The following is an 11,641-nucleotide window of genomic DNA, read 5'->3' as shown; positions in this document are numbered from 1 at the left end:
GGCCTAGGCGAACCCTCCCTTCAGCCCCCTAACACGCAAGTTATGCATTCCAGCCCGCTCTGAGTCCCCTGTGCTTCTGACTACACAGTAGTCTAGTCTGTGTAGGTAACAAATTCCTCCCAGAGCAGCCCTCACCAACGAGGTTAATTGACACAAACGGTGATGTGACGTGCAAAAACACGCACCCTAACCCCAAACCTGAACATTTAGGAATGTTGCAGTGCAGCATGTCGTGTGATCCTGTAAGATCTGCCTTTGGTGACAAAGTATAAATTAAGCATTTGCCATGTATGAATTATAAGGCCTATACAATATTCCCAGCTGTATTCTTTACGCATGGTACAGTATGTATTCATCTACGACAGTGAGGTTCTCACAGCGGGGTCCAGGCAGGGACCCTCAGGGTTCCTTGAGAAAATGGACCCTTAAGGGTCTGTTACTCTGACTGAAAGTCATGGGTGTCCTTGAAATTAAACAGTTCGAGAACCACCGCTTTAAGCCACAGGCGTTAATTCAAATTGAAGTGGAGACTGGAATCCCAGTAGATTTGGGGCATGAATAAACATCTTAAGAGGGACATAAATCGGTGCAGAGCTCTTTAGCTGAGGCGTCACCTGGAGTTACAACTGGATACTTTATGCCTCTGGGATCCTTTTGCAAAAAGCAATAACCAGGAATGTTGTGCTGCTTGATTGTATAAGTAGATATAGCTCACACCAAAGGAATCTACAGTAGAATACACACTTATACTGATATACTGTAGGCCTACACAAGATATAAACAAACAATTTAAACACACGACTGTTACGTGTTACGTGTTTAAAATAGAACTTCAAGTAGACTTTAGACTCATTTCGATTGACTACTTTCATTCCCCGAGCCTAAACCCTATAACCCTAAACGTAGCCATCACAGCTACATGTCTAATCTTAACCTTAACCATTAAAGTCCTAAACTTGAAAAGTCTCTTGACAAAGTGGGGGACCAGCACTATGTCCTCACTTTCCAAATTCATCGTCATCTTTCCATTGTTCACACCCACCTCACCCAAACTAGTTCTACTGTGACGGAGACATTGTTCACACCCACCTCACCCAAACTAGTTCTACTGTGACAGAGACATTGTTCACACCCACCTCACCGCTTCATCTTTCCATTGTTCACACCCACCTCACCCAAACAGTTTTACTGTGAGAAAGTTGTAATTCTCTATACAGTGAGGAGGTGACAGTTAGGTGAACTTGTCTGAACACGCTAGGCCGGTATGTGTGTGTGTGTGTGTGTGTGTGTGTGTGTGTGTGTGTGTGTGTGTGTTTGTGTGGCATGCATCTGGTGTCTATCTGTGTGCATGTGCATGGAGGGGTGTGTATGAAGGGGGAGGAAGATGATTAAAGTTAAATGTGGACATGGTTACTTGTGCACTGTGATTATAAGGTTTCAGGTTTGTGTGTGGGTGTGTGTGTGTGCGTGTGTGCATGTGTGTTTTAAATGCCTCAAAGGGTGTTTGCAATTAAGGTACCGGGTGTGTGTGTGTGTGTGTGTGTGTGTGTGTGTGTGTGTGTGTGTGTGTGTGTGTGTGTGACCACATGAAAACGGGGACCTACGTCATATTTGGTGAAATACTTCAGAGTCCCCTCCCTCTCTGAGAGGACAAATCGCCTGTTGAAGAACTGGCCGTTGTCCCGCCCCCTTTTCATCAGCATGTCATCTTTTAATCCTGTAGGAAATCATAGAAGTGAGCATAGTTCATAGCGTGTGTGTGTGTGTATGTGTGTGTGTGTGTGTGTGCCGCACCCACCTTCCTCGTATACTAGTTTATTCCCAGGGTCTGTAAACTCTTTCCTCTCGTACTTTGCCCTTATCCACTGCTCTTTCAACACCCTGTTTTCACACACACACACACACACACACACACACACACACACACACACACACACACACACACACACACACACACACACACACACACACACACACACACACACACACACACACACACACACACACACACACACACACACACACACACACACCAGGAAGAGAGAGAAAAGAGTCAACAATATGGATTGCCATTTGCTCATAGCTCAGAAAAGCTTAGCCTCAAACAAAGAAGTCTATACGAGTGTGTGCGATCGTGCTGCTCTCTGAACTCAGTGAATAAATGTGAAAAGTCTCAAAACTATTGAACCCTACCATTTACAAAATGCCAGCCACAGTTATTTGATTTTCTTGTTCCTCCAACACCTCTGGAAGCATTCCAAGTACTGTACTGTTCTTTCCTCGCGTCCAGCTTCTGTTTTGCTCCATGACTTATTTTCAAACTCGCAGGTCATTTGGCAGCGAAAGGGAAGTCAGTGTTATGCTGGCATGAAATCTGTCAAATGCAACAGCCTGTGATATCAATGGGGAACTATCATACTGTGTTTTATTTACAGCACTGAATATTGTGGATGTTGTTGTGCCAACATGTAGGTAAAGTCAGTGGAAATCACTGACTGTGCTATTATGGCCCCAGAGGCCAAGCAAGTACTAGTACTAGTCAATATTACATCCCTAACAAGAAGTACTGATCCAATCCATGATATTTAGAGAGTAATGCTTCAATTTAAAGCAATGTGCAAATTAGTTAAACGGGATGCTGTGTGCATGGTTGTTTTCAATGGCTAATTGTGCACCGAACTCTCGGGACCAGCAAGCCCTGCAGAGGGTGGTGCGGTCAGCCGAGTGAGTGAGTGTGTGTGTGTGCGTGTGTGCGTGCGTGCGTGCGAGACTCTTACTAAGAGTTTCCTAATTGGGCTCTTACAGAAGACAGACTGGCTGTGAGAGGCTCTAACAAGCACTGTCTGTTCCTCTCTAAGATGGCAGAGGTCAGAGGTCATCTCCACCAATGTGTCCATCTCCTGCTCTCCCCCCGTGCCATCACTCCACCACTACCTTCTCTTTTTTCTAACGCTTATATTTCTCTCTCTCTCTCTCTCTCTCTCTCTCTCTCTCCCCGCAAACGCTTTCATGTCAACAATGTTAAATGAATTTTACCCCACTCAAAAGTATTTTGTGCGAGGAAGGAACACGCATATAAGATTTGGGTTGTTAAAACGTTTAATTTTATATTATAATTATAACGGATCTACAAGCTTATAACATGCTGCGGCTCGCACATGTGACGTGTTATGAGCTTGTAGATCTACTATTTTCAAATACGTTAAAGTGGTTAAACTGATTGTAATGATATATTAACTCTTTTGCTGGCAGGTAATGGTCAAAGAAGTAACTGACAAAGCAAATTTGGGCAAAGTGATGATATAATTACACATGTAACTGACAATATACAAAGTCAGAATACCAACTTTGATGAGGCAGCATTGCTTTGTTTTAAAAAAATATAATAATATAAGGTTTTCTTCATTTTCAGAAATGTTTATATTATAATTTTAATTTTTTTCAATTCCTGAAAAACTAAAATTTTGGACCTAGGTGGTTTCTCCCCGACAGCAGATATAATATAATTCTAAATAAAATATGTTGTTCAGTATATCTGTATTGACGATGAAAAATGTGCCATGTTGTGCAGTAATATACCTCTAATATCCATATTTAAAATGTTTGTGCGATCAAAATTGAGGTGTTTGGAACTTTCCCCATAGAAACATTAAACAAAGCTTTTAAACACCTCTAGAGCAACAGCATAGAGATTCCTCGTAAAGGAAATGCAAAATGTCTATTCAATGAATGATGAATCATTTAAAATTGAATACATGGACAACAGTGTGTCAGAAGATGGCGCCATACTGCAAGGCATTGAACCAGACTTGAGCACGCACACGCGCACACGCACACACGCACGCACACACACACACACACACACACACACACACACACACACACACACACACACACACACACACACACACACATGTTTGACCTTGACATAGCCCTACCCAATAGCCATAATAAACTATAAATTATGGATTACCTAAGTACCTTATTGAACCTGACTACTGCTTCTCTGCAGTTGGATGTAACTTGATCATACAGTATTAAGCCTTGAGAACCAGTTTAAAAACGTTGGATCAAAATTATATGATTTAGGAGACAAGAAATTGTCACCTTGTTTCCTCATACCAAACTCTTGCCTCGCCTGAGAGTGATCTGATCACATTAAAGAAGGATGAGGGACACCCAGGGGAACATGAAAGGAAAAATGTGGAGCAGTATGTAGGTGTAGTTGTAGAAGTCATTCTTAGGCAATCAGGATGAAATATGCGAAACCGGAGGTCCAGATTGATGTGTACCGATGTACGTGACGTTTTGACAAAAGGAGAAAAAAATCTGCCTCCTGAAAAAACCTTTGCCTCTAGGGAGTGTGCGTGCAAAGTTTCACACCGATGAATACAGTTATACTGTAGGTAAAAATCACACACGTGTGAACTGAGGGGCATAGCGAAGGCAGTATTTATATCATCCAGATGATGTCTTGCATTGTCATTACAACAAGCATTAAAGTCCATAGACTTGGCTGGCACAGATTACATCATAAATGTACCCTAAACAAACATTATTGAAGTCTATAGACTTGGCTGGCATCAATTATATTTAATTTTACTCTAAACAAACATTAAAATCCATAGACCTTGGCTGGGATGAGAAATGTATAGTTAGGCTCTCGACAAATATTAAAAGTCCACAGAATTAGCTGGCCTATGACGCAATTTTAGTCATGCATTGGAGGTTCACTTCTAGTGGGTTTTACAAGTTGATTAGTTGCCGAGTTTACTAGTCGTTTAACTACCTATTATGTAAGAAAAGAAGGGGGAAAAAAATTGTGTTTTTGAGGGGCGCTAGCCCCTCCTATATGTTTGTGTTTAGTTCAATGTTTGTTTTAAATAAGCCATTGACAATGAAGGGAAAATTTACATCATCTTGTCCCTAAAACAAACATTGAATGCCATTAACAATAAAGAGAATGTAATAGTTTGTTTTGACACCGTTTGTTTTACATCGTCATTACATCACCTAATCATTGAATAAAGTAACATTTATAGTTGCTCCAAGCTATACCGAATTCCCTCCTCGATGTTGTAAGATGATAAGAGTGCCCCTCACTTCACACAGGTGTGATTTTTCAACTAGTACCAACAAGGTCAACTAGTGGATTTACTAGTCGACTAGTTGAATAGTCGACCAGTTGCTTAAAGCCCTAATTGGAGGGGCTAGCGCCCCTCAAAAACGTGAATCAGCCTGTTACAGTGTCACAGCCATGAGGCTGATTTGAAACATGTAGGATGGCATTTCTTCCTTGGCCTAGTCGGAATGTGCGCGCAAGATTTCACAGCAATCGGACGCTGCTGTGTTCATGATGATGACAAAATGGAGCACTCAAGCCCAGCTCAGCACACAAACTTAGCCAATCAGACGTGATGTGAAATATTTGGGGCAGAGGTTCTGCTCTGGCCTCCAGGGAGTTCACAGTTTCAAATAGTTCGGGCCAACAGCGGGACAAGAGGTGAGCGTGCTTTTGCATGTGGCAGCCCCTGAGCTATGGAACAACCTCCCCCCCCCCCATATTAGAGCTTTCAATGCTATCTGATTTTAACCTGTTTAGGCATTCCTACTATCCATGCCTCACGCTGGTTTTTATATGCTATGTTTTTTCTTCGCTCTGTTTGATGTATTTTGCTTTAATTTGTTATCTTTTGTTGTGAAGCACTCTGGTCAACTCTTGTTGTGTTAATATGTGCTATATAAATAAAGGTTGATTTGATTTGATTTGATCAGTGCTGGAGATTAGCTGTACACACACGGACGGACTGACAGGGTCAAAATCTAGTCACCTCGGCCTAGTGGAGACAAAACACAGGGGTACAGATGAGGTAATAATGTGAGGGACATTGCAAAAATAAGAGCTTCACCGATACACACACATGCACCCACCCACAATACATAATCATCTTTGATTAATGTACATTTTCGGTGTGTGAGTGTGCGTGCATGGCATGCGTGTGGCCGTGTTGCCATGGTCACTTACTGGCAGTCTCTGTGGGTAGGTTTGTAGTAGTAGACAGGGACCGCTGCTTCATATTTATTCTTCATCAAGTTGTTTCCATTCTCTGCCATGAACTGTCATGCATAAACACACACAGAGAGAGAGAGAGAGAGAGAGAGAGAGAGAGAGATGAACAGAGAGAAAAGGTCACTGTAAGATAAATGTCAGGTAGACTCACAGTGACATTACACAACTAAATTTAAAAAGTGCAACAGTAGGACTAGCTTAAATTCTGCAAATATGAGTTTTCAGTAGTGAGGCATACCTGATGATACAACCCTAAACAAAATGGTTAATCTTCTTGTCACTCTATACTGCAGTGTTTCTCATACAGGGTACAAATAGAATTGAATGGACCCATAAGGGCTTCCATTTGTACAATCTCAGAATTACAAACCTTTAAGGGTCTATTTGGAACACCCTCAAGGTTACTTGAGGGTCCCCACTTTGATAACCACTACTTTATTGTATGATAGAGAAGGGCAAATTTATCATACTGGGCAAGAGCAAAATGGACTAGAGCAAGGTAAAGGTGAGGTTCACTATCACCTTTGTGTCAGAGAAAAGATTAGAAACTGTAAGGTAAAATGGAAGGCATTGAGCCCCTCAGGGACAGTACAGCCGTCAGTCCTAGGATACAGATACGAATACAATAGAGCGTCGCAGTCCCGCCCCCTCGAGAGACCCTGGAAGAGAAATCCCCGTTAATTTTCCTCCTAGACCTTTCAGAAAGTATTTATTTAAAGACGTTTACGCCGGACAAAGCCAACTCTTGTCGTGACAAATCATGACAACAAACACAATTTTTCGGGCTGAACAAATAATTAGAAAGAAGAAGAAAACGGCAGGTTACAACACTTTTTTTTGTTGTTTTTCTTCTTTGTAATTATTTGTTTGGTCCAAATTATTGTTTGTTGTCATGATTTGTCACGACAAGAGTTGGCTTTGTACGACGCTTATAAGGTCTTTAAATAAATACGTTTTGAAATGTCTATGGGAAAAATGCATTGGGAACTATTTCCGACAACAAAACATCTTACATGTAATTCAAGCATTCTTATTCATATTTACGTATTAATATACAACTATATTGTTATTTGCACATTAAGTTAATATTAATATCCGTAACCAATCAGCTAGATTCGAATATGAATGGAACATTCATTATAGCAGCACAATAGTTTTTAAAAGGCACAAATTAACTCTATTGTTTTAATTGAGAAAAACTGACATTTTCACAATGTAAGATTCAGGTTAAAATGTTATGCCGGGCTGTCTGTGTGATGAGATTAAGTGCCACATTCCTCCAGGGACCGTCTCACCTCCACCTCGTGGTCTTCCCAACGGGACAGACTCAGGGACTTGACCTTGCCAATGTCAGGAATGTTACGGTGGATCCCAGAGCACGCCAGGCAAATGAACACCCCCAGCGAGCAGGAACCCCACTCTGGGTCTGAGAGTGGAGACAGGAGGCGTTGGTGAAGGATGGGGGAATGGTGTACAGGTTGGTTGGAGGAACCAGGAAGGTATAGGAGGGGAAGACATGTCGGGAAGGGGAGAGAAATTAAAGCAGGGAAAGCATCTGTGACATTCATCTTAACCCATTTAGGCCTGACAGTTTCTAAATTCTGATAGTTTTCTGAAATACCTCATATTTCTGTATCAGTGGTGCTCAATATTTAATGTCAATAACCCCAGAAATTATATGTAATTGGCCACCAACCCCCATCTGAAAATATGTTGTTCCAGGAATTTGGTTAAGCACTTTAACCATTATTTTATACTTTGGCTATTCAAACATAACAGATAAACAAGCTCATAAGCATGGTCGCTTCATGTCATCTTCTTGTAGATCTGCTATTTTTATCAAACCTTTGAAGCCATATCTTTGCTTCTGGTATTTGTAGTATCGGCCTCAGGTCCTACTAACTATACTATGGTAATGCAAGCATCAATAAATTGGTTTAATTAATTATCTGTCTGAAATCTGGATGAATAATTTACTTTTTTGAGTGTTAAAATGTTCATAATGAAAATAAATTTGCAGGAAAAGACAGAAATATGCATGTAGGAACTACTGTAGGTAGAAGACTGCACAAAACAAGCACTGACAGAATGAGTCCAAATCTGTGAAGTTGACTGCCTCGAACATGCATTCCTCCAACTCTTGAGAACTATTTTCTTTGGCTTGACCACGCCTGTCTTATCTCTGAAGTGCTCTGCAGTGTGTGTGTGTGTGTGTGTGTGTGTGTGTGTGTGTGTGTGTGTGTGTGTGTGTGTGTGTGTGTGTGTGTGTGTGTGTGTGTGTGTGTGTGCCTAGTGCCATCTATAATAAATATATTTCATGTCAGAGATGAATTGAGCCCTAATTCTAGCAGAATTAAGCATTAGGGCTATATGGACCAGAGCTATAGTTCAATGCATATTGCAGTAGCCTACTGTGGGCCTATAGTGTTGAATAGTTAATCTTTGTGCTTCAGATTCACTCGATTATTGACATCTCTGATGCATTGCAGGGCTATTCACTTTGAATCAACTTGTGTGACTACAGGCATAGTGGTACTGGCAGATGCTGACTGTCTGTCATGATACAACATATCTAGGACAAGAATGATAACATCATCCTGCATCTGTACAAAATTGAACAGATATCCTACCAATGCTGCCATATATTGGTAATTATAGCATACAGCTACACACACAATGTAACACAAGAGTAAATTGGATTGGGCCTGATTTTAACAGGGATTTCCACCGTTTTGCTAGGGTGGGGGCGGGGGCATAAAGTGCATGTCAAGGCTTGCTTGCTCCCCTTGGGGGGGTGTAATGTTTTATTTTTCAAGTAACTTCTGTAAGCTTCTGCAAAGGAAGCTTCGGCCTAAACCGAAAATACAGTCATCATAAAACTTCTTCTTCGTTGATGGCACCATCAGTCAGTGTGTGCCTTAAAAGTGGAGACAGACGATCACCCTCGGCGATCAACGTCGAGCGACGTATATAATGATGTAGCCTACGGTCGGTTGTAACTGCAAACTGACGCTTTGATCGATATGAGCCGTAGGAAGTTAACTTTAAACTTACCAGAAGCTCCACAGTCTGCGCAAGCGTCATTGCCGGGATTGTGGAGAATCTCTCTCAGCGCGCGAGTTGACCTGTCGTGTCCAGACATTTTAAAGTGTGTTTTCCCTTTTGGTTTCCACGAAGAGGAGGAGGATGACCGTACGGTACGGCAGCAGCAGCAGGGCCTGTAAATAAAAGGTGTGTCTGCTCTGGCACTTGACTGACTGACGGCTTGTGGGCAAGTCAACACAGGTACGCGCAGACAGACAGACAGGACGGGGGAGTAGGCTGTACTGGGAGTAGGCTGTACTGTAGGCAGCTGTGTCTCGCAAAGCAAAAATAGAAAAGCCTAGTCAAGCCTGGTCAAAAGGAGTTCAGAGAAATGTCCATCCTTATTGGCCTCGCTCGTTTTCCGTGCCGTATCCAAACATCCAAATTATATAAGAACGTCTTGCCCACTTGCCGAGATCTCTGTCCGAACCGAACAGGATCACCTTGCAGCACTACTAGTCTATCTGTGTGGAGGACTGTCTGAAACCTTACACTCGGAGTCGGAAGTAACAAGCAGCAGTTGTTCATACTTGCTTTTCCGCATAATTGTGGGTTAGGTTAGGCTGCTCTGCGTGGCTGCTCTCAAGCAACCTTTATACAAGTTGTGTAGCCTGCGCTATTTTTGGAAAACAGTTAATTGGAATTGGAAATGTGTTTCTACTCCCCGATTTATTACACTATGTATAAATTAGGCCTATACTTTTATTCAGTGTGAGAAGAATCAAAGTCTATTTTGAAGAACAAACTGAACAATATCAATAAACATAACCTAAATAGGCCTACTACTGCAAAGTAGTAATAACATCTTAACTAGTAATAACATTAATACCACACTATGATGCTAATGTTCTAAATATCATGCTTTTTTTTACGTAGACCGTCACCTACCCTACGGCCTACGGTATAGGTGGCAGGCCTATAAGTGTATATTTATTTATTTGTTTGTTTGTTTGTTTGTTCGTTTGTTCTACTTAAGATGTTTCTTTCTCTGTCCCTTTGCTCTGGCTATATAGCCTATATTTCTCTATATCATCTCACGAAATACTAGCTACTATTCTCTATTCTGAGTTTAGGATTCTACTATCGCATTTGGACGCTAGGGGACAGTATATCATTGTGGCATTAGTTTTAGAGAGCTTCATCAGTGTGTGTGTGTGTGTGTGTGTGTGTGTGTGTGTGTGTGTGTGTGTGTGTGTGTGTGTGTGTGTGTGTGTGTGTGTGTGTGTGTGTGTGTGTGTGTGTGTGTGTGTGTGTGTGTGTGTGTGTGTGTGTGTGTGTGTGTGTGTGTGTGTGTGTTCTAAAGCTCCCATTTGAAACACAACAATGAGTGACCTGTGTCATGTGTTCAGACCATAGAGTTAGGTTCAGACTCAGAGTGTAGTGCCCTCTACCCTCCGATTGATGGGTATTATTGAAACTCTCCATGGTGCTGAAGAGGTAGGAGCGCACACCAATAGTGGGGAGGTGCGGACCACGGGAGATACACTCATCATAATAGAGGTGGCACAGCTCGCAGTCAGTGATGCAAATATACTTTATTTTAGAGTACCATACCATCGACATATCGATATATATTAAATGTAGGGTATAATAAAATTCCTGGCCCTGAAAAAAATATTGGGCAATTTGTATAGCACTATGGAATGATGCAAGTTGGAAATGCATGCCCCGCCCAGTTTATTATGTCTGTGTCCCTTTTATGCCCATATATGGAGATCTTTGTCAGGCATGCCCAAATATGGAGTCTATGCAGACATCAGAACATCATTGAGATGTCAGAACAGTAGGCGACCGGAAATAGGTCAATATACATAAAACTGCCCAAAAACGGCTACAAAACAGCAAACATGTTGCGTGCGCGTGAAGGAGGGGGGCCTTCTAGCTTCAGTGCCCAGGGGCCCTCAGAGTGAAGGAGGGGGGCCTTCTAGCTTCAGTGCCCAGGGGCCCTCAGAGGTGTTAATCCGGCCCTGCAGATGTCGGAACATATTTGTGATGGCCAGCTCCATATGGTCACTGGGCAGGGTCCCTTGTCCAGAGCCCGGGCAGAGGCCTTTTGTGGACAGCCATGGGTCTGGGTTAGGATTAGGTTTCTAACTACTAGATGGTTCAAGAGTTTCCTAAATGTTCTCTCTTTTCATGTAGATAATTTTATTTTCTTAGTTTCCCCTGGTTTTTTATGTAGTTATTTGATAGTTGTTGGAGAGAGACAGGAATCTAGGAGTAGGGAACGGTATGCAGCAAATGGTCCGGCCAGCCACGAATCGAACCGGGGATCCTCAACAATCTTTTCTCCCTTTTTACTGTGTATATCCATGTTAACTTTCCAAGAAGTTTGAAGCCATGAGCAGGTCCAGTGCGACTTCGCTGCGAATTACAAAGTCAGGAGCGTCTGGGGCGTCCCCTTTCTGGTTGGAGACAGAGTAACGTTCCTTGTAGGCGTAGAAGTTGCAGACCAGAGCCAGGATATGAGAGGGAATCCCCTTGAGG

General features: G+C 42.2%; 1 protein-coding gene across 1 annotated transcript in view; it reads right to left on the bottom strand.

Annotated features, from left to right (window-relative positions):
• LOC310858821 (arf-GAP with dual PH domain-containing protein 1) overlaps nt 1-9,601 on the bottom strand; it is a 19,077-nt gene extending 9,476 nt beyond the window's left edge. The window contains exons 1-5 of the mRNA XM_083765111.1: nt 9,125-9,601; nt 7,366-7,496; nt 6,026-6,117; nt 1,799-1,881; nt 1,605-1,717 (exon numbers count right to left, since the gene is read on the bottom strand). Of these exons, the coding sequence (XP_083621237.1) occupies nt 1,605-1,717; nt 1,799-1,881; nt 6,026-6,117; nt 7,366-7,496; nt 9,125-9,212 (507 nt within the window). The 5' untranslated portion in view covers nt 9,213-9,601. The remainder of the gene's footprint in view (nt 1-1,604; nt 1,718-1,798; nt 1,882-6,025; nt 6,118-7,365; nt 7,497-9,124) is intronic.
• Nucleotides 9,602-11,641: the final 2,040 nt, after the last annotated feature.

Source organism: Protomyctophum parallelum, assembly GCF_964188405.1.
Source record: "Protomyctophum parallelum genome assembly, chromosome: 5".
Lineage (NCBI taxonomy): Eukaryota > Metazoa > Chordata > Actinopteri > Myctophiformes > Myctophidae > Protomyctophum > Protomyctophum parallelum.
Note: the sequence above shows the minus strand (reverse complement) of the source record. Positions and strands in the feature narration are given on the sequence as shown.